Genomic DNA, 24,007 nt, shown 5'->3' with positions numbered 1-24,007 from the left:
ATAGTGACAAGCCCTAGGCCACAGATAGCTAAGGGCTTTACTAATTCTGATGTAGACGTGCTCTGAGTTAACATTAGACCCATGCTGGGAAAATCTGTGTTTTGTGATGTATTTTTACGATCCAGTTAGCTGTTTAGTAAACTATGCGTAATTATTTCCATAGTGTGTGGGCTCAGTCATTCTCAATAAATTCATTTATTGGTTTGTAAATATTCAAATTAAGGAGCTTCTCCAAGTATAACAGGCTACTGACTGGGGGAGTGATGTGAGAGCACTAACAAATATAGCAAGATTCTGGTATCTGAAGGGAGTAATCAGATAAATCAGATACTGTTTTTAGATACTGCCTTACTGGCTTATGTGAGTATGCTACATAAAACCACCATTGTAGAGATGCTTCTCCATGCCATTTAAATGGAACTGTTTTCATTTTCAAGAAAGGATCCAAATTCTGTATTTTTTTCTCTGATTTTAATTTTTTTGTTTTCTCCCTTCTCCCTCCTGCCAAATTACTAGACATCATTTCACTTTCTCTTATAATTGTGCCTGTTTTCCCCCTTATGAAATAGTCTTATAATCCACTGTGGGCTTAGAAACCACTAGCCAAACTTGTTATCATTGTGGGTAGCATAAGAGTAAACGGGGTCCAAGAAAGAGTCTGAAGAGGCTCTCTTCCAAGTAAAGTGAATTTCATGGGCTTAACTTTTAAGGGCTAAAGACCTCTTTTGCTCACTTTCTTGTTTTCAGTTGTGTTTTGAGTGGGAGAGGTAACTAAATGGCCAAATTCCAACTATTTAAGATAACTGAGCAAAGGATTCAGACCACAATTCAGGTTCTATTTCAATTCTGATATTTGATTTCTATGTGATTAAGCACAGCCTTAATCATCCTTTAGCTCTCTCAGTTTATGAAACTAGAAAATGGAAATGGCCACCTCTCTTCAGGTATAGAAAGGCTTAATTGTCACCAGGTACCTGAATCTTCAACTGGATGGCATTGCCACAGCATAGGCATTATCCTAATGAATTAAGATTTCCTTAGCACATGTTGACCCCTGTTTAGAAATCTCAAGGAAAGAGTCCCAAGTTTCTAAGCCTTTCATCAGGCAAAGAGCCAACTAGCTGAACTTTCCTAACAGATATTCTAGCTGGTGCAAAAACATCATACCAGGCCTGAAGGAAGACATTTTATATAGTTGAGGAGAAAAAATCCAAAATATTGGATATCTAGAAATCTAAGTTTTTCTTAAACCATTATATAAAGTAGTGTTGTACCGAAGTGGATCAAGTGAAAGAAAAAGGCAAGGAGAATGGTACATTTATTCTTCTAATTATTTTCGACTAAAATTTGCCAAAGCAGATGACAGCAAGCTCAGTGTGGTATATTGCAAATATGATCACAAACTCATCACTTTTGCCCAGTAGGACATTAGCAAACTGGACACATGCAGAAGCTGAACTTACCCTTGCACACTGGAACATGTCTTTTTATTGTTCTTAGAACCTGCCTCCACCATGTAAAGAAGCCTAGACTAGCCTGCCGGAGAATGAGAGAATTTCTGCAGAAGCATGTGCCCTCAGCCAGCCGACCCTCCAAAGTAAAGCCACGAGTCCACCCATACCTGACTTCAGACACATATGGGTCTGAAATTCAAAAACAAATGAAAGAACCATCCAGATGAGCCCAGCCTAAATTGCTAACCCCCAAATCATACACTGAATAAATGGTGATTATTTTAAGCACTAAGTTTTGAGGAGGTTTGTTACTCCATAATAAACAGTTGGTACACTGAACATCTATTCCTCCCTTCTTGCTGTCAGACTTCAAACTAGTCAAGTGATTTAGAAGATGGTGACCTAATCCCCTCCTCTAAGAATGAGTCTTGATTGATCTAGGCCATTGATCTACTACTATCTTGCCATTTATGGTTTATTGTCTATGCCATTAATATCTACAAGTTGTAAATGATCAATTGCCATTGATTGGTGAGTAATGAAATCTGAGGGGGCGATCTGTTGGGGGGCTGGATACTTCTCTGCTTCTAAGATAATATCTAGTATGGCTATGAGACCTGGAATTGCTACCAGCCCAAGGATAACCAACATATAGAGGAAAGAAGTACCAACAGATTCGCAGAAAAGCGGAGCTGGAGCCCTCACACCCTGTGCCTGTGGCTATAGCCCCTGCTTCTGGACCTCTTGTGATGGGAGAACCTGAATTTCTCCATCGTCTGTGCCAGTTGGAGTAGGAGTTTTCAGTTTCTTGCCTTCCTTGAATACTCATTCCCTGTACAGCAGCTAAACTGACAGCTAGAAATGTGTCACTTGCAATAAACATTTTACAGCTATTGCATAAAACTGTTCATCTTTTAAAAATAGAAACACATAAATAAAATATTTACTTTCCATGTTTCCATACACTTTGATCTTATTACATTCTGGAAATACTCTTTGATGTGCAAAGAAACAAAATTATGCTAGCAAAGCAGTGAATATAGTTATGGGAACATAATTTCAGAGCTACATACAGGCTTGGGCAGTTATAACCAAAGTCAGTTCTAAGACCTAAAGAAAAATGTAATGTATTTGTTTATCTGTTATCAAATAAACTGATAAACTTGGCCTCTATAAAATGCTAAGTATAATAGCAGTTTTTCCACTTGGAGATACATGGAAATAGTAATTTTCAACGGAAATTAGTAGATACCACTTAAAAGACAACTCTTTGTAAACCCAAGCAAGACCAAATGAGAGACAAAGTGAGATGTCTACTGACCACTTAAAAGACTTTTGAGCCGGAGTAATATTGAGTAAGTATGAAATTGTTTTATCCATTTTAAAAAACGTGTGCATTTCTGATTACTTTCACACTGATATGGAACTTGCCTGCAATGAACTGCCAAATGTTTACTTTCTGGAATCAGAAACAATGTCAGGCAAAAAGCTCACCATCCGTTCTGCATGGCTCTTACCAAACTTGGCCCTTACATATAGCTTACTCCTGAATGAATTCAGTGAAATGACACATCAAAATGCTTCTTTTAGAGAATGATTTCTTTTTTCTACGTGTAAATTTGCCAAAATGCATTCCTTTATTTCCAAAGATTCCTCAATAGGTTTCTTTTGAAAAGAAGTGTTCCTTGGGGCTTCCCTGGTGGCGCAGTAGTTAAGAATCCATCTGCCAATACAGGGGACGCAGGTTTAAGCCCTGGTCTGGGAAGATCCCACATGCTGTGGAGCAACTAAGCCTGTGAGCCACAACTACTGAGCCTGCACTCTAGAGGCCGTGAGACACAACTACTGGGCCCGCATGCCACAGCTACTGAAGCCCACGTGCCTAGAGCCCATGCTCTGCAACAAGAGAAGCCACAGCAATGAGAAGCCTGCACACCGCAATGAAGAGTAGCCCCCACTCACCGCAACTAGAGAAAGCCCGCACCCAGCAATGAAGACTCAACACAGCCAAAAATAAATAAATTTAAAAGAAAGAAAAGAAATGTACTTATAACACACACACAAAAAAAGAAGTGTTCCTTGGTCTAATAAGTGGAGAAATGCATAGGACCAGTGACTCACAATACAAGGCTCTGAGAAGTATTGCTGTTTGTTGTTTTTTTTTTTAGCTCTTGTTTATCCCATTATCTGTAAGATGCTGCTTTGTGAAATGCTGCTTTAGTATAATCTATTGACTTGGCAATAGATAGGAAATGAGGTTCAAAAGGAGAAAGTAGTAAAAATTGTGTTTACATGTTGAGGCTGGCTGATTGGAAAAACGATGGTTCTTTTAATAAGAAAGGAAGCATGAAGAAGTTTTCAGGTGTGGCAGAATGAGGAGTCCCATTCTGAGCATACTAAGTTTGATGTGAAGATCCTTTTTGGGGTATAACTGTCCACCAGTTGGAAATTCAGGACTACAGCTTACTAGAATGGTCCTGACCAGAGATGAAGATTTCATAGTCATATACAGAAGCAACAATTAAAGCCAGGGCAATAGATTAAATTGGGAAGGAACTGATAAAAGAGAGGAAAGAGTGCCAAAGGCAGAACGTCTCACTGTATTTAGGGAGTCTAATCAGAGAGTTTAGAAGAGAACAAGAGATGTATGTTCCTTTAGAAGCAAGAAGAGGAGACAGTCTTAACAAGGAAGAAATGCCACCCAGAGATTGAAAAGATGAAGACCAGAGATAATAAGGTCATTGAATGATGTGATCTGAGGTGACTGAGGACCTTCTAGAGAACAGGGATGGTGTTATGGTGAGAACCTAAGCCTTATAAAAAAGGCTAAGAATTGAAGGGGTACCGAGGAACGTATGGCCAAGGAGCACTGACTTAGTATGTCAGTGATGAAAGGAATGAGAAAGATAGGGTAACTTAAGAAAGAGAATACAGGGAGTATTCACATTTTTAAGATGTAGGATGGCCTAAGCTTTTTTGTAGGCAAAGGAAGTGACTCCAGATGTAAGTTAAAAGGGAGATAGTTGATAAAGTAACATTTCAAAGAAGCTGGAGGACTGAGGTCAGAAGTCTGATTGCTGTTGATAGAAGATAAATTGATAAAGTCTTTTTAGAGAGCAATGTGACAATATCTGTCAAAATTATATGTGTGCGTACCCTTCAACCCAGCAATTTCACTAATATGATTCTGACCCACAGAAAAACTAAAGCAGGTATGCAAGGATATTCATTATAATACTAATTGTAATAGCAAGAAATGGAGAACCTGAATACCCTTCAACAAAGAAACATTTAAATAAATCATGGTAGACCTCTTGTATAGGATACCACACAGCCATTAGAAAAAATGAACAAAATATATATATACTGAAATGGAAAGAAGCTCAGTATCTTTCCACAGCACTGTAAGCTCTACTGGAGCAAGAACTATGTCTGTTTTCTCAGCTTGTATATCCATGCCCTAGCATAGAGCTTGACCCAGAGTAGGTGCTCAATAAATACTTGATAAATGGAATGTTGAGTTTTAAAAACATGTTGCAGAATAACAAGTAAAATGTGAAAAGATTCACATTTGTTTTATATATACATATATATGCTTAAAATATGTATGTATAGGTTTGCATGTGCATAGAAAGAAATTCTGGAAGACTACTCAGGAAATTAGTTACCTTTGGAGAGTAGGATTGGATGAGAAGTGGAGCAAGAGAAGTAAGTACATATACTTTTAATTACTTCTGTATTCTTAAATTCTTAAGTTCAAACATAGATTTCTTTCATAATTTCAATATGTCAATAAAAGATATAAAATCACTGGAGAAAAGGGAAGACAAGTGCAATAGAATGGGTTAGCCTTGAACAGGGTCAAAACCCCCTCTTCCTGAAAGAAGGGAGTGAACCATGGCAACATTACAGAAAGGAGGAAAAAATAGGGAAACCAATCATGTTGCTCAATAAAGTAGGAGCCGGTGTCATCCCTAAGAGTGAGGGCAGTGGTAACTGGCATCTGCAAAAGGTTGAGAAGGTTCAGAACATGGACTCGGTTCTAGAGCTGGGGAGGCCTTGGAGACGATTCAATCTAACCACCCATTTTACACAAGGATTTGCCAAAAAACACACATTTTTGTGAGCGACGATGCCAGTCCAGTACAACAGCCTCTAAAATATGCAAAAATAACTTGAAACAGATGAATAAATGGATTGCCAGGCATTTGTGAGGGGTCTGATAAAGTTAAGAGGGAGGAAATGTGTAGAGTCTATGCTATACTATGGCATTCTGCATCAAGGCCAGGCAGTCTGTAAGCTGGAGCAGAGGGAGGCAGTGAGTGGAGAATGGGCAAGATGGTGATGAGTCCTGGCAGATAAAAAATGTTTCAAACAATAAATACGTAAAGAAGCAGAATGAGGAGCTGGAACTTGTAAGCTAATGAGAAAAATTCTTTCTGAGCTTAGGAAAACGGTGTCAAAATGGGAGACAGCAGCATTGATGACTGACAGATTGGAGTTTAGATTGACTGACTCAAATGAGCGATAGGCCACTGGATTGTTCCACTTTCATCCAAAGAATCATATCTATGCTAGTGTCATGTGAGTAGATAAGTGGACGGAGCTGTTGCTTCAATTGTAAAGGCAATACCCGCTTGCTTAATAAAACATAAAAGCACGCCAGTGAATCAAAATGTCTGCTGGTTCCCAGAATCCTCAAGGTGGATCCTGACCTACCACTTTGAACAGGTTTAGGGCAGTTCAGCCCTTCATGAAGGCAGTGGCTGATTAAGGCTAAACGTCCCGGCAGCTGTATCTGGCTGTATAATAGAGGGGTGAATTAAGGACAGGAGACATTTTTAAATTCTTTTCCTTTTGTGGTCTCCAGTGGCCTTATTTCTTTTCTGGTCTACAGGTCTGAATCTGGCAGAGTTGAAAATAATAACTCATCTTTCTCTCTCCTTTGTTGCATTTGATTTATTACATGAACTGTCTACAGGCTTTCCTGAGGTACCTAAAATATAGCTTCAGGCACAAATTACTAGACCCCGGGTTTTATTATTCCATCAGGAATGGCCATGGAACAGTGCTCTCAACCTTGCTTTCTAAACCATCCATCTGCTCCCGGCCGTGGCCAGAATCGTCACAGTATCTGGGGATAGGTCCTTTTCTAGAACATGGGAGCCCTGAAGCTGGGTGGGGCCCCAGGCTCATCCTGTCTCACTTTTTATTTTATAGAGGGAAGAAGTGAAGGCCAGGGAGCTTAAGAGACTAGCTCAAGACTGTGACTAGTGAGAGGCAGCCCTGGGATGGAAACACAAGGTCTCCAGCCCCCAGGCCAGGGCCTCTTCTCCCCCCTGTGCTCTTCCACAGGCCCTCTACGGATCTGCTTTTCGGCACTCATCATAACACCAGGTTAAAAATCACACTAAACCTTTCCCAAAGGCGATCCCGCTGAATTAAGCACAGAAATGTCACGGGCTCATCTTCAGTAGCTAGCTGGAAGAAATGCTTATTTTAAGGTCTTTAGTACATTATCATTTTCACCCAGAAGATCTCTTCCCTTAGAATACAAGCCAGAGCTGTGATAAGCCCAGTCCTTAAATTGTCTGTGCTCAGATATCCCAGTTCACAAAGAAAGAGAATAAGCCTTCATTTTTATTCAGCTGTTTAATGATGAAATGTTTCTCCTTCCAAACATATATTCCTTCTCGCTGATCCCATAATCAATTTTTTCTCATTGGTATTTTTGTTTTCTAATAAATGTTAATTTAAAAGTAATAATAAGTGAACTGTTTCTCAAAATCTGATGGACAGCAATCTTGAACGCTGCTATTTTTGTGTCCTTGCTGCTCAGCTATGACTTAATTGGGGTTGTACAGGTTAAAAATGTCAAAGACTGATGACGTCAGGAGCCCGGTGGAATGGGAAGAGATCACTCCAGGCTGAGAACTTGAAAATCAGCCTTCGGGTCTTGGTCTGCTACCCCCTGATATTTTCACTTCTCTCAGTGTCAAGTTGGATGATGATGCTTATCCCACAGAGTTGTCAGGAGAGTTATTTGGGACATTGTAGGTGTCAGCATTCCGCATACTCAAAATGAAGAGAAATGAAGACCTATGTAAAATGCCACAATTCTAAAATGTTTTAGTAATTATAGATTCTGAATTTGACTGCCTGAGAATACCAGACAGGAAACTGTCCCCTAAATTATGGTCTAGTCCCCTAGAAAATCCTGTTCACTTCTAGGAACTTATTCCTATGGAATTTTACTATATCTGAGTCTACAAATGAAAATTCAAATAGAGAACTGAGTCAGGTAAGGACATGATTCATACTAAAATCACTTTGGACTGAAAGAGCCAAGTAATTAAGGACGGAGTAGTTGGAGCCATGAATTATCTGGATGGTGCTAAGGAGTAAGATGGGACCTATAATGAAGGGCTCGATGTTATCTTAGGTTGATAATGAGACCACAGCCATGTGATAGACTGAGTAGCAGCCTCCATGAAAAATGTTAACAAATATTAGATACCATGTTGATAATAAAGCATCTATAATTAAGCTATAGCTTCTGAATATTAAAATGACTAAAAGAAAAGTGAGTACTTACTGAATTGCTATAGGCAACAGAGAATTTTATTAACTTTATCATCGATCTCTCTATCTTCTAGTTTACTCCAGGACACATTATTCATATAACAACTGGAATAATACTAATATTAGTAGTAATGATAATAGTGGCTAAAGTTTATTGAGTGCTCACTATGTGCCAGGCATCGTTCTGGGCAATTTATATGCATTATCTTATTTTACCCTCACAAAAACTCTATGAGGTCGGTACACTCCCCATGTTACAGACGTGGCAGCTGAGGCTTTGAGAATGAAATAACATCCCGAGATCACACAGCTGGCAAGTAGGAAAATTGAGGAAAACAGACAATCTGAATCTGTAGACTGGGTTTTTAACAACTACATCTAAATTATCTTTTAATAAATGTCTCCAAACTGACAAACTTATAGAAAATCAATATATTGTATATACAGGTTTTGCTTTTCTGTTGACTCCTTCCAGAAGACTAACATCCCTGTTAGTGGCTCTGCCAGCCACCTCCTATTTCTCACTGATACTCTCATCACAGTCCTTTTCAAAATCACATTTCTTAAATTCCTACTGTTCTTGTATCAGAATCCTTTTGGTTTTCAGTAACAGAAAATCTAACTCAAATTGACAATAAAAGGTATTCCCTGGCCCATGAAACTGGAAAGTTTAGAGTTCAGTTTGATTTCACAGCTGAACAACTTCTTCCAAGACCCATTTTCTTCCTCTCCTCACACTATCTTCCATGGGGTCAGTTTCTCCTAAAGGTGGCTTCCCTTGGGACTGCTAATGACTGCAAACGCAAAAACGTCCCTCTTCCATATGCAAGATATAAGACCTGCCCACCTCTAGAGGCTCTCTCCAAACAAAAGAGAAAGCCTCTTTCCAGAAGACCCTAGCACACCTCTCCTTCCACACGATTAGCCTGTGTCAATCACATAACTATCTCTGACCCTATAATTATGCTCCAGGATGGAATGGGATTCCACTGAATCATTTAGATCTGAACCAAGTACCCCACCTCTAGAGCAATGAGACACTAGCATAGGTACTGGGCTGGGGAGTAAAATAAGAGTAGTTACCAAGAGCTCTCTTAATTTCTCCTAGAGTTCTCATCAGTATCTCTAGGGTCCCAGCAATATTAGGGTGAAAACTAGTTTAGAAATCCCAATAGAGGGACTTCCTTGGTGGTCCAGTGGTAAAGAATCTGCCTTCCAATGCAGGGGACGCCAGTTTGATCCCTGGCCAGGGAACTAAGATCCCACATGCCACCAGGCAACTAAGCCTGCGTGCCACAACTAATGAGCTCATGTGCCTCAACTAGAGAGCCTGCATGCCACAAACTACAGAGCCCACGGGCTCTGGAACCCATGTGTCACAACTACAGAGCCCAGGTGCCCTGGAGCCTGCGTGCCACAACCAGAGAAGAGAAAACCTGCATGCCACAACTAGAGAGAAGCCCTCGTTCTGCAACGAAAGATCCCACATGCCTCATTGAAGATCCCGCATGCTGCAACTAAGACCAAATGTAGCCATAAATAAATAAATAAATAAATAAAATGAAATCCCAATAAAGAAATGTGGCTGTACTTAAAGGTGAGAACCTATGTTGATGGGTCACTTTATTAGTAAGAAACTACATGAACTACAATCCCAAATATCATAATTGTTTGTTTTTACATATTCTTCTTTAATTATTAAAAAGAAAAGAGGTTTTGGGAGCTGATTTAATAGGAAAGATTATCTTTTTATTAAATAAAGGAAATATGTACTTAGCTTGAGATAAATATAATTTAAGACAGTGTGGGACTTTTGAGAAAGCAAATGGGGACTAAAAAAGGAGAAGAAGAAAAGAAAGCAAGAACAAAAGAGAGAGGAAGGGAGAAAACCATTAGTGGCCATTTGGAAGTAGTCAAAATAGTCAAAGTAAACCCAGGGCCAGTAATTAATCAGCTTTACTTAAGGATGATGCATATGATGGATAGAAGCTATCTCAAGGAATTACTGTCAAGCAACACCTTCCACTGGCTTGGCAAACTCATGATGGTGTGTGCTGGCTGGGAAACACAAGTTTCAAACATTGCTTTCTTTCCGGCCTATCCGTTCCTTCCAAGGCTAGGCGGTGGGGGGCAGGGGCAGGGGGCTGACTCTATTCAAGCTAAAACTCACCTCAGTTTCAAGGAAATATTGGTTTTACAAATTGAGATGTCTGTGATGCAACTGGATTGGTCCAAGGATGGGGAGTTGTGTTTGGGGGACACAGTGACAGTTCATAAACATTATTCTATTTGTCAGCTGAGGCCTAGACTGTTATTGCAACAGTCTCCCAACTGGTCCCCCAGGCTCCAGTCTCTCCACTTCAGTGCTCTCTCCACATGGTTATTTGATTAACCCCTCTGTGAGCCTCTCACTCTCTTCTAGTAGTAAACTAGTAATCAGCTCCATACCTATCCATATCATATTATCTCCAATTATTCACCCAAAAAAACTTCACCCAATGACTCACCCAGTCTGCCCTTGCCTGAATGTGCATGTATTTTCACTCTCCTATTCCTGTGTCTATGCTGTTCCATTTGCGTAACATTCCCTTCTCCATGCCCTTCCCCCACCAGTCTTTCCATATCTAATTCCTATACCTGTGTGGAGATCCAGCTCAAATCTATAATACCTTCTCTTCTTATTGAGCTCAAAGGGGTCCCTTTCTGCTTAAAGCAATGGATTTACGCCCATCTTGACCACCTGATGTTACCCACGTGCTACAAACCTCCCTTACTAGACTGTAAGGTCATCCCATAGTATTATCTACAGTATTACCCACAGTGCCTTGTAGATCCCAAGTAAAAAGACAGTTTGTGCCTGATGCATTATGTATTATGAATTTATAATGTTTTAAAAACAAGTATTTTAAAAAAGGAAGGAATACAGTGTAAGAATCCAATCTAAGAAGCATCTCAAAAAAAACTTGTCCAAAACTAAACTCTTCATCATCTCCATTGCCAACTTGCACCTCCAATTTTCCTTCCCATGTTAGTAATGGCAAATCAATCATTTAAGTCTGTTCAGGCCAAACAACATGGACTTCAGCCTTGAGTCCTTTCTCACTCTCATTCTTCATATCCAGCAAATGTCATTGGTTCTACATTCAAAATAAATCCAGAATTTGAAGGCTTCTCACATCTATTGCTAACATTGTGGACCAAGCCACCATCATCTCTCACCTGTATTATTGCAAAAGCCTCTGCATAGTCCCCCTACTTCCTCCCTCATCTCTTTCCCTAAAGTCTATTTCCCACATGGCAGACAAAATAAGTCAAATCATATCACTTGTGTGCAAAGAACATCCAAATACTTCCCATCTCACTCAGGACAGAAGCCAGAGTTGTCACAATGATCTCAAAGGTCCTACATAACCCACCTCAGTGGCCCCCTGCCTTTCTGACACTGTCTCCAACTACTCTTTACCTCCATCACTTCATTCTAGCCTCTTCCTCAACAAGGCCAGCACCTTCCCCCTCTGCAGCCTTCACTCTCTATCCCACAGCAACTTCATTTTTCTCCATAGCACTTACCATTTGACAGAATGTATTCCATGCATACATATTTCTCTTGCTTGTTTATTCTTTCTCCTACCTGTGCCTCAGTTAGAATGTAAACTTCATGAAGGCAGACATTTTTATCTGATTTCTCCTTTGCTCTTTCCCAGAGCCTATAAAAGTGCCAATGGCAAAGTAGACACTCAGAAAATATTTGTTTAATGAATGGGTGATGAATAAATCTTATTTAGAGTGTTAAATATTCAGGGGCTGTAGACCACCTAAGGGATGTGCTGGACAGTGACTTGAGAATCTTTCTTCTAAAGGTCAGAATCCGTACAACTGAACTTTTAGAATCGGATCAGTTTCTCACTTGTTAGAGGAACAGTAACTGTACTTCAACTCCAAACTATAAGGCACCGTGCAAATATAAGGCATTGTTATGGTTATGTGCTCCCTATTCTGAAATATTTTTTCCAAAGTCAGTTGATTTCCCAAGGTGAGCATGTCCAGTATGCGTTTTCTAGAGGATAATGCACGGGATGCAGAGCTAGACTGTGGAACTTTTGAGTTAGCTGGTCTGCAGCTGCTCACACAAAGCAAGTTAGGACATATTTTAGCCCTCCTCCCTGCTTATATGCCCACCATGGTGACAGCAAGACTTCTCTTAAAGAATCTTCTCCTCCTTTTGTGGTGCTGGGGGTGGGGTGTGTGCAAGGACACAAAAAGCCCATTTTTCAGGCCTCCTCTTTTGAATGTTGCCCAATTCTCCTTAATTTCATTATCAAGTCCCAGGTGCTCCTATTTTCTACTGATCTCATCACTGAGTTAACGGATGCTGATGCCTCTGTACTCGGTTGATTACATTACCACAGAGCATCCATCACTTCCCTTTAGCCTGATGAAGTAATTATTCCAGCAGACCTAAAGGAAGGTCACAGCTGAGGCAGTTGATAATCCTTATTAGGACCATTCTCTCTTACCTGTTGGTTTCACCCTTTCTCCATCAGGATGAACGACTTGCATAAGAACATCCTCATTTCTGTTATCATTCCTAAATGCTCTCTGAGCCCCCTCTTCACCGGTACAGTCCCTGCCCTTGGAGCTGACAGAGCCAGTGTGAGAAGAAAGGGCTTCCCAACCTCCTACTGGTCCCTCAGCACTGCCCTGATCCACACTAGCCAATCCTCCCAAAATGCCAATCCGAACACTGTGAGCTACTCACAGTAACACTGGAGTTACAGTGACATGGAGAAAAAGTTTAAAATATTATATACAGTTTGATTCATTTCTGCAAGAAAAAAGGAGATGGAATCTGTAAAATGGATATATATTAAAATATATTTTACATGCACAAAAATCTATGTATATATAACGGAATACATAAAATATAAAAACAGATGGAATCTGTCAACATAGATGTAACAAAAGCCTGAAGGTTACATTTACACCCAAACATTCTCAGTGTTGTCAGTCATTGCCCCAGAGTGGTATGATTCCTGGTGCCCCTCACTTCCTTCTTGTGTGATAGCTGTAATTTCCTATTTTACTGTAATTATTCTATTTGGTACTTTTTAAACTCTTTAAATGAAAATATGAGCATGTCATTCTTGGGCTTAAATTTTTTCACTTAAAAAAAAACGATCACGGGCTTCCCTGGTGGCGCAGTGGTTGAGAGTCCGCCTGCCGATGCAGGGGACACGGGTTCGTGCCCCGGTCCAGGAAGATCCCACATGCCACGGAGCGGCTGGGCCTGTGAGCCATGGCCGCTGGGCCTGTGTGTCCGGAGCCTGTGCTCTGCAACGGGAGAGGCCACGACAGTGAGAGGCCCGCATACCACAAAAAACAAAACAAAACAAACAAACAAAAAAAACCATCACAGTTTTATGATGGGATCGGTCAGAGAAGCAAGCATGAGCTCTCCCCTACCATGAGGTCTCCAGCTGACCGTCAAGTGGCAGGAAGTTAAGGTGGGAGATGGGGTCTTCTGCTCGCACTCCTCTCCGGCCACACGTCTCCGAACGATTCTGGTGGCAGTTCAGGCCACCTGAGGAGGAGCAACAGCGAGGGTGCTGGGAGAGGACGGAGCTTTTAAAAGTGGTTCTTCCCTGTAGATAAAATACCACATTGTACCCTTCAAAACTGGTTAAGAGGGTAGGTCTCCTGTTGTGTTCTCACCACAATGAAATTAAAAAAATTTTTTATTTTTAAAAAAGTTGTTCTTCCTCCCAACAGTTTTCTCAGGCTTTCGATCAGGACGTGAGTAGGACTGTGAACAGCTCCCCAGTCTTCAGATATACATTTTGGGAGGATCCCTCTGTGGCGGTGAGAGACCAGTAGGAGGCGGGGAAGCTGTGTCTTCTCACCGGGCTCCGTCTCACAGCCCTGAAGGCCATGACTATGAGCTGTGAAGAGGGAGGCTCAAAGAGCCTTTGGAAATCCCACGGCCTTCTCACCCTCCTGTGGCATCGGGGCTGTGGCACATTTGTCCCTCTGCACATACAGTTCTTCCCCCTGGACCACCATTCTTCCCTTCCTCCCCTCAGTTAAGACAACACAGTTTCCTCCTTCTGGAGCCTTCTCCCACACTCCCTTGCCGAGCTCCAGTAAAGGGCTTGTTCTTCTGCTTTCAATCCATGTTAATCACTTTGCATTGCTTACAGGGTCTACTCATGGTCTGTCCCACCAGACTCAACTCCTTGAGAGTCAGGATCATGTTTTTATTATTTTACCTTCAGCATCTCACATGCCATACAGAAGTGTGCAATAAATGCTGATTAAATAAATGAATAAGTGAATTAATGAATAAATTAATTAAATAAATACTGGATGGATGGATGGAAAGGATGCAGGTGGCACATGCTAAAAGCCAGGTGAGGCTGTGACAAGTGTCATAGTCAGGAGACAAAGCATAGGGAGCACATACTACCCACACCCCAAACAAAAGTCTGAACAAACTGATGGGAAAAGAACCACTTTTAGAAGACTTATCCTCTCCCAGCATTCTCGCTGTTGCTCCGGTGGCCTGAACTCCCACCAGAGTCATTCACAGAGGAGACTCCTGGCCAGAGAGGAGAGGAGTGTGAACAGAAAAAGAGACCCCCATCTCCCTCCTTACTTTCCTGCCACTTGACTATCAGTTAGACACCTCATGGCAGGGATAATGCATCTTGCATCTCTGACCAATCTCATCATAAAATTGTCACTAGTACACAGTCCCCACAACAATCCCCTGTCTAATTATGTCCAAGATTAGCACTTAAAAATCCTAAATAGCATCTGACGCGACTTTCTATTTGCAGAAGGGCACATGGGATACATTAACAACACCCTTGCCAGATCCTTGGACACTATGGACAGGCCCAACAGCCAAGTGCTGAAGGGAGTGGGCAGCCTTGATCTGTTGATAACTGCAGCAGGGGACTCAGAAGAGAATTCCAGAACCCTCTGTTGATAAAGCCTCCAAACCACCAGATCTGCTGCTGCCAGAACTAAAAATAGCTTGGTCTGGTTAGGAAAGCATTGGTCTGGGAGTCAGAAGGCATGGGGCCCTCAGCCTGCAGTAACCGGCCTAGTGTCCTTGCCATTTAACCTCTTAGCCTGTCATAATGCCATGCTCTCTTCTGTGCGTTGGGAATGATGGAGCAGTACCCCTTCCATCATGGGGTAGGTGGGGGTCCCAAAGGAGAGAGTGGACATGAAAGTACTTGCTGAATGCCTGAAAAGGGAGAGAAGGAGGGTCATGATAAGAAAGCAGCCATACTGGAGACACTCCGCAGTTGTAGTGTTAGCAGGAATAAGATCCTCCCACATTCAGGCCTTTGATGGTCTTGGGGTGGCCCTTTGGTGATGATTACCTTTGTTCTAGTGCCTTCCAACTTGCTATAAAATAGTCAGCCAGTCTCCCTCCTCGCCTGACTGCTCTGTCACTCTAAGATGCCTCATTCATGGTTAATACAAGGAAGTCCCAAGTAGCAGCCAGAAATGCGAACGGCTATTCTCAGCAAATAGGAGGTTACCCAAGTCACAGGATAAATAAACATGCTTATTTTTTCTCTTTAAAAATAATGATTCTGTGCTTTTTTAAGACTTTAAAATACAGTTAGTTAAATAGTAAATATTGAGCAGTTGACTATATGCCAGGCTGTGTTAATGCTTTGTTCACATTATTTCATTTACTACTCATGAAAGAGGCATCATTATCCCATTTTACAGATGAGGAAACTGACACCCAGAGAGACTAAGAGGAAACTGACACCCAGAGAGACTAAGTTCTGTCAAGCTCCCAGAACCACTGTAAACAGACTTAGGATTTGCAGCCTAATTTATTTCATACAAAACCCATGCTTCTTGTGTATTTTGCTGTTTTGCCTCAAAACTAATAATACTATCTGCAGAAAGATGAGGAGGAAGAGTTAGAAACATATATTTAATCAAAAAGTTCACAGGTCTTGAATAAATGCACTCCTACCCCCACTGCTCAGGCCTCTCATAGAACCTGACACTGCCTGGCAAGCAGGGAAAAGAGGCGCTGGGTCAAATAAAAAGTGTGAGATTGATTGACATTTAACGAAGAACAGGACATAATCCAGCAGGAAGCAAATGTGAACAGCTTTTGTGTACTGACGAGGTCTATATCTGAAGTCAGAATATAATAGGTACCTAAATCATTATTGTTATTAATTATTATTTAAAGTTTTTTCAAAGCGAGAGTAGGACAGGATATTTGAGCATCATTTTTTCCTCTTCAGAGTCTGGCCATCTTGTCTCCCAATGTAAGTCTCTTGAAGAACCAACCAAACCAAACATATATTTTTAAGTCCTTTTACTTAATTTAGTGGGTTAACCAGTTTATGTGGAAGAAGATGATCATAATTTAGCTTAATGGTTCATTGCAATACTATTTTTATATCTTGAATTGAAAACATTACAGACGCTTTGGGAAATATGAAAACTTTTTGCTTCTTCCAGCTTTGGCACTTTTGTATTATACCAATTTGTTGTTGAAAACACCAATGACCTTAGCATCAGATTTACCTGTTTTAGTAGTACTTTTACCACGTACCCATTACCAAATGTGTATGACAACGCCTATCTCATTATAGTGAAGAGGGAAATAAATGAGATAATTTATGCAAACTTTTTGGCACCTAGAAAGTACTCAAAAACTTGGGATTTTTGTGAATATTTTAGTGCAACTCTTCTATCTCTGAATTTGTGGACTTTATTTCATGAGTTTCAGTGTGGTGTAAATGTGCAAGATAGTTTTGGAATCAGTAAGGAGTGGGGCCAGCTTTCTAGCAGCTGTGTGACTTGGGCAAATGTCTTAGTCTCTCAGAACCTCCCTTTTTAATCCTGTAAAAAGGAAATAATAGTCCTATTTTGCAAAAATGCTATGAGGCTTGCAAATAACACATGCAAAGTATCTGGCGTATTGTAGGTGCAAAATAAATGGCTGCTTTGTTTATCCTTAGATAAAATGATTTTTGTCCTATAAATAGAGCTAATGATTAGACTTCATTGAAATGCTTAGTTGCATGATTGTGAGTGATTTCAAACACCTAGAAACTTAAGTGTTATTCTATGGTTGTCTCACTTAATCCTTTTTAAAACATTTTTGGGTCTTGTGGGAATGTTTACAGCTCCTTATGAAGCCAATGAATGCAAAGGTATCTATCAGCTATCAGTATCTAGTGGCCACTGACCCATCCACATTGGTACCCCACATAATTGTAGCTCAACTTCACCCCGAAGCCTTGGAAAGGTTACATGACAGACAGATGTAGTAGGCATGAGACTACAGGGCAAAAGGAAGAGGTCGGAGCTGTGGGCAGTATATTTGACAGGCTCATACACTGCAAGCCTTGTTCCGGGCCCCTTACAAAGCACCTCTTTAGGACGAAAACAAGATGTTCTTTGTAAATAAAAGTTCATGCATTTGAGTAATGAAGTCATTTTCCAGTGCTGCAGTGAAAGATATTCTTCTCCCAAGCCCTCTGGGTGAGGACTGTCAGGGGGAAGAGGGTGGCCAGCCAGTCTCCAGGGAAGGTATGAGCACAAACAGTGCAGTAGTCTGTCTCTAGAAAATGAGAAACACTGCCCAAGAAAGGGGGTGCCCTCCCCCTCTGCCATCTGAGAGCATCCACCTCCGGCTCCAGCCCAGGAATCCCTTTTCCACCCACTTTACTGCAAACTATCAGGGCCACATAAAAGATGTACATAAATATAGATAAGACATCCGGCACCTTGGCTAAATAAATAAGAGATGTGAGGAAGCAATCACAAAAGCTGAATATTCATCTGGGGCCCTTGGAGGAGCTCCAAACTGAGAGGGGAGGGGAGGCCGCCAGGAAAGGCCCGGCCACGGTGTCTGAAAGACCAGCTTGGAGGGGGAGGGCCTGGAAGTGAAGGTAAAAAGGGAGTGGTGAAAATGGGTGTGGGAAGGAAGCCAGGACAGCGCAGCCCTCAATCCCGACCGCCAGGGACAGGAGGTGGCCGGCGCTCGCGGGGCTCGCCCCAAACGCATCCGCCTCTTGATGCTGAGCTTTAAGCTCCATCCATCTGTACATTCTGCAGCGAGAGCCTCTGGGGAGAGAGAGAGAAAGTGAGAGAGAGAAACGGAGGGGGAAGACAGAAAGAGGAGAGAGAGAGAGAAGGGGGGGGTGTGGAGCAGGCTCTGGCTTACTCTCTCTCTTCCTTTTTCTACTAAGTTGCTCCCTGGGCTGCCTTGAGTTCCCACATCTGGATACTGCAGACGCACAGAAGGTAAAATAAGTGAGGCACCGCTGCACCACAGGGGGGACCGGCGAGGACCAACAGTGGCCGAGCCCCTGGAAGAGCCCTGTCGGATGTCAGCGGAGAGATGGCTTTGAGCTCAGCCTGGTACGCAGTCCTGCCCCTGTGGCTCCTCTGGGGCGCCGCCTGCTCCCGCGCCGCGTCTGGGGACGACAGCGCTTCTCCTTTTGACACTGAAGGGAGCTCAGCGGTCGGCCAACTAGACCCGCCTGAGACCATCGAGGCCCGCGTGGCTCTCGGAAGCCTGCCGCCTGCTGCCAAGGTACAGTGCCCCTGCCATTGTCACCCTGCTGGGGCAACTGTGCCCCCTGTTTTGTGTGTCACACTTGTGTCCCCCTCTCTCCCCACCCCCTTTCCCTTCCCCACCCGCCTTATGAGTTTCACCTGGACGGGTCAGTTCAGAAACTTGAAATAAAGAGTTTTACTTTGTACGTTGGATTTGGACTTTGTGATTTGAGAGCTGAGGCTTTGGAACACATCCCTGTTCAAGCTGGTAAAAGGGCATGTGTCCTGCATACTCTGAGTTAGTAGGCTAGACTCTCAGCTGGGGCTGCAGTAGCACGTCTGTGACTTTCCGCCGCTTGTTATGTCCCAATAGAGTCATTTTTGTCAAGCCACACCACTTAATGTGTGTGCCCTGTCACTGGCTTCCTGCTCCTCTGTGATGTTAGGGCAGTGGGAACAATACTGCAGGACTAATCTTTTTGTCACAAATTAAACAGAAGGTCCTCTGCAAGAGGGGAGGGTGAAGAGTGGGTGAGGGCACTAAAGCTGTTAGGAAACTGCAGAGCAGATACCTTAAATAGACACAAGCCATTATATTCCAGAAACAAGAAGTCATGATGAAAGTCAAGCCCCATCCCAAATGTAAAAATGATGGAGATATGCTACTGATGATATGCTTATTTAAAGAGCTGCTGTTTGAATCCCTTGCAAAAGCATTTATGTTAAAAGCAAAACCAAAGTGTAGAAACTGGGTAAAGGTGGATGAATCCAGAGTAAGTGATTTAAGAACCCCCTGAGCCGAGACGGACAACAGCATGTCCAGGGCGTGGGAGATACTAAATAGGAGGAAAATGAAGTCACCTAAGTTCATGGGAAAGGAAAGAGCAGTTGACCTAACAACACACACACGCACACACACACACACCCATAGCTGTGATTACAGCAACTATAGAACCAAAGCAGTTATGTGGATTGATACATTTCTAATGCCATTGATGCATTTCTAGTGCCATTTCTAACAGCACTGAAGTCTGGATTATTGCTATTAGTCCTACTAATTGTTAGTATAACCATAGTTATTAAACTACTGATAAGATAATATGCATGAAGATGGTCCTTCTCCAGGAGTGAGCCCTACCCACACCCCAAAATGAGGGGAGGATGGGTAGGGCCAGAGCATACCAACTCCCATTGTGGTGTGAAATGTAATCCCCATGAGAAAGAGGGGCACGCCTTCTGGTCAACTTTGTACTCAGACATGGGGAGAAGCCAGACCAGGAGACACTCCACACAATGAGAAGGCTTCACTTCTCTACAGGCTTGGAATCAACCCCCCAGGAAGCATTATCTCCACCTGTTGCTTTGAGTGGAAAGTTCCAGAATGAAACGCTTAAGAGTAGGATTGCCAGATAGAATACAGGACACCCAATTAAATTTGAATTTCAGATAAACAACAAATAGATTTTGGTTATGTCTCAAATATTTCATGGGATGTATTTATACTAAAATTTTTTTCACTGTTTATCTGAAATTCAGTTTATCTGGGTATCCTATCTTTTTACCTGCTAATTCTAAAAAGACAGGCACACATAACTTTTTGTAACTCTCATCTCACAAAACGTAAGAAAATAATTGATTTTTTTTTAGGGAACCTTAAATTTATTGCTGAAACCCTGAGCAACTGCTTATATACTCGTATGTTCAGTGAAATAATATGAAGGCAGCACAGCAGAGGGTTTTAGATTGCAGGCTTTGCAGTCTGATGGTCCCAAGTTCAAATTTCAGCTTGCCTGCTCCTTACCTTGGGCAAACTACAGATGCCCAACTTGCAGATAAAGAAACTGAGACTTAGATAAGTTATTGATGTCTACTTCATATTTCATACAGTTACTGTGATGAAATTAGATAAAATACATAGAGGACTTAACACAGTGACTAACATGTATAAATGCTTAATACATCCTATGTGTTGTCTTTATTATTATTATAAAAAATACATGGCTAGTTGGATTAAAAGAAACGCTTATTTGGGAATATTTCTCAGAACTTTATTTTTATGGTGCTATTTTACTTAATATTGCTTGTCTGTATCCTTCCAATCAAAAAGAATGTCATGTAGTGTGTTAAATTTGTAATACTGTCGGAGACTAATAGGTCCAGAATGCCCGTTGAGGCTTCTGGTTTAGGGAAACAGAAAGAATCTATTAGTCATTCCGGAGGGTCATATGATGTAGAAAGGGTGGGATTGGGGTAATTATGTTCCCACTGCATAGTTTCACATAATGCCCTCCAGTCAGCCTGCAGTCCCACAGCGATTCCAACGCCCCACCATTCGGGTTTCCCATGCTTTTTATAGCCAGTAAGGAGACCTGAAAGCAAATACATTCTGGAGATTTAATAACATGGTACAACCACTCCACTGAATTGGTTCAGGAGGTTATATTTCATCTGTAGAGAAAAAGAGAACATGGACTCATACAAGACATTATTCGCGGGCGTTTGGAGAGGTGGATGGAAGGATATTCTAAAAATACATTCATTTTATTTGAATCGGATATATATATAAATGGTCATTCCTCAATTCTCCTTCAAAGGGAAGAAAGAAAACTAGTAAAGCAAGCATGGAGCAGTGGAAGGTGCTAGGCTGACGGCCTTCCTAAGGCTCTCCCACGCCCCTCCATAGCAGGACTGGCATCCTCTCCACCCTCAGCACAGACTAGGGCATACTGGTGCACAGTGTGGGTTAGGAGAACAAATACATTCAACATGCACTGAATAAAAGGATGGGAAGCATGGGCTGACCAAGAAGGAACGCCCCTCCTTTCCTTCTAAAATAAGCACAAGCTCCTCCAGGATGCAGAGAATTTGAAAACAGGAGCAACATGGGTGCTAGTTGGTAGGATTTTCCTACTATCTGCTTTTTTACAAGCAGATAATTTACTGAGTCCATTATTTCTGAGTATATGGTGAGAACAATGATTCTCAGCAGGTGGGGTTGGGCAAAGGGGAAACTAGGTACTGTCAAAAAGTGTATTTAGTATTCTAATATTCCACATTTAAGAAAAGAAAGACTTAATTTTATTATACACATTATAGCAAGTGAAACTAGGCAAAAGTCTTCTTGGCCAATACGGAGATGCAGAAGAATGGGAGGGGACACAAGGATGGAGATGGGAACAGTCCCCCAGAAGAGGGTATCAGAGTGTCCTTAGGAAGAGTGACATTCTGGTTTATCAAAAAGAAGCAGGAGTTAAACAAGGTCAAGAACACAGGTTAGAGGTTGATTAAAAGAAACGCTTAGTTGGGAATATTTCTCAGAACTTTATTTTATGGTGCTATTTTACTTAATATTGCCATATCCCTGTTGTCTATATCCTTCGTGGCTGGAAAGAAGCCACCCAGAGACTCAGAGAGGAGCGGGGACTTTGCTGGAAGGGCAAAGCGGGAGGTGGTGGAAGGCGACAGTGCTGTTACTGCCTTTGGTAGATTATTGAGAAAATAAGGAAAATAATTGACAATACTGAGCAAACTTCCCTGAGAGGGGAAACCAGGAGTTTATCTCCTGATAACCTGATTGGATTTTGCAGTTGCTGTTCTTAGCTTCCCTCCAAGAAGATTCGTGCCCCATGAACCACAAATGTACCTCGCGCTAGACAAACTTGCTTGCTAAGAAAAAAAAAGCAATATGAACTAGACTAATTTTGCGGGACTTTTCTTCTAGACACCCTTCATGGTTGATCTGTGATCGCATGCTCCAACACGTAGTTAGGTGCCCTGCCACTAAAGGATTGTAGTATGTTTATTAAAAGACAGCTCAGATCCCTTTCACTATCTTCTTTCCGTTGCCTTATCTTGCTCCCTTACTGTGAGAAAGGCTTTGTAGAACAACATCAAGACTTCCAGTCACTGGCCTAGGCCATCACTCTATACCGCTGTTCAACAGAGCAGTTGGTAATTTAACACCCACACCCCACCCCCAGCCCAGCATGCAGTCATTATTTCACTCACTTAATACCATCCAAAGAGCAGGTTTGGAGACCTACCATGTACACAGTAATAAAGCAGGCACCAGGCGGGACAGAAAGAAGGCAGAGTCACATCCCTACCCTCAAGGAGTAAGCAATCTAAGACAGAAAAATATACACGTAGCCACTATATAAAGCAGAATGAATTTATGTTATGTAAGAGCGGCTATCAGCTAAGTGCCATGGGGCTAATGTAGAAAAAGTATTACTCCTGGGCTAGGCCAGTAGGGCACAGCCACTTACTCACCAAACACCAAAGAAAGTTCCTGGGAAACATTATTTTAGAAGGACTGGAATACAGTAATGGTAATAATAATAATAGTGTGGCTTGTCGATGACAATCATTGAGTATTTACCACGTGCCAGACACTGGTCTAAGCACTTTCCATGAGTTATTTCCTTTAACCCTCATAACAGTTCAGTGGGATTGGCGTACTTATTATCTCATTTTGCAAACGTGGAAACTGAGGCACAAAGCATTTGCCCAGGCAACCTGCCTGGTAAGTGGCCCAGCTAGGAAGGAGTTTATGAAAGTAATTCAACTGTGCAAGAATATCTAGAAAAATGTGGTGAGGTAAATATAACTATCTGTAGGAACAATTTTAGTCAAAGTTTGATAATTTCTTAAAGTGAAGATATATAAAATACGATTCAAAGACCATTTATGCAGTGCTTGCTAGATGAGTAGCATAAATTACATGGCCTATCTTACAGAATTTATTATAAAACCGCTGGAAAACAGAGAATTCCATCTGCTATAATTCCAGAGTTCTCAGATTTAACCAGAAGAAATGGTTTTTTTTTAATTGTGGTAAAATATACACAAAATTTCTTATTTTAACCATTTTTAAGTGGCATGAGGTAATTCACCATTCATCAGCATCCATCGCCACCCACCACCATCACTACCATCCGTCTCCAAAACTTTCATCTTCCCAAACTCAAATTCAATACACATTAAACAATAATTCCTGTTAGCCTTTTCCCCAGGCCCTGGCAACCACCATTCTACTCTCCGTTTCTATGAATCTGACTACTCTAGGTATCTCATATAAGTGGAATCTACAGTATTTGTCATTTTGTGCCTGGCTTACTGCACTTAACATAACGTGGTCAAGGTTCATCTATGTTGTAGCATTTGCCCAAATTTCATTCCCTTTTAAGGCTGAATAATATTCTACTGTATGTAATATCACATTTTACTTATCCATTTGTCTGTTGATGGACATTGAGTTATTTCTACCTTTTGGCTACCGTGAATAGTGCTGCTATGAACATTGGTCTACAATTATCCATCAGAGTCCCTGCTTTCAGTCCTTTTGAGTATATACCTAGAAGTGGAATTGCTGATCCTATGGAACAGAGACAGTTTTAAAACTCAGATTTTTATGG

General features: G+C 41.6%; 1 protein-coding gene across 3 annotated transcripts in view; it reads left to right on the top strand.

Moving 5' to 3' along the window:
• The first annotated feature begins 17,969 nt into the window (after positions 1 to 17,969).
• LAMA4 (laminin subunit alpha 4) overlaps positions 17,970 to 24,007 on the top strand; it is a 161,013-nt gene continuing 154,975 nt past the window's right edge. For 2 of the 3 annotated variants that reach the window (XM_029223944.1, XM_029223946.1), the window contains exons 1-2: positions 18,043 to 18,174; positions 18,281 to 18,627. In XM_029223944.1, the coding sequence (XP_029079777.1) occupies positions 18,433 to 18,627 (195 nt within the window). In that variant the 5' untranslated portion in view covers positions 18,043 to 18,174; positions 18,281 to 18,432. Of the gene's footprint in view, positions 17,981 to 18,042; positions 18,175 to 18,280; positions 18,628 to 24,007 lie in introns of those variants that run through there. The other variant, XM_029223945.1, reaches the window with a different exon arrangement.

Source organism: Monodon monoceros, unplaced genomic scaffold, assembly GCF_005190385.1.
Source record: "Monodon monoceros isolate NGI ecotype Baffin Bay Population unplaced genomic scaffold, NGI_Narwhal_1 Super_Scaffold_15, whole genome shotgun sequence".
Classification (NCBI taxonomy): Eukaryota; Metazoa; Chordata; class Mammalia; order Artiodactyla; family Monodontidae; genus Monodon; species Monodon monoceros.
This window is presented reverse-complemented; position numbering and strand designations above follow the sequence as displayed.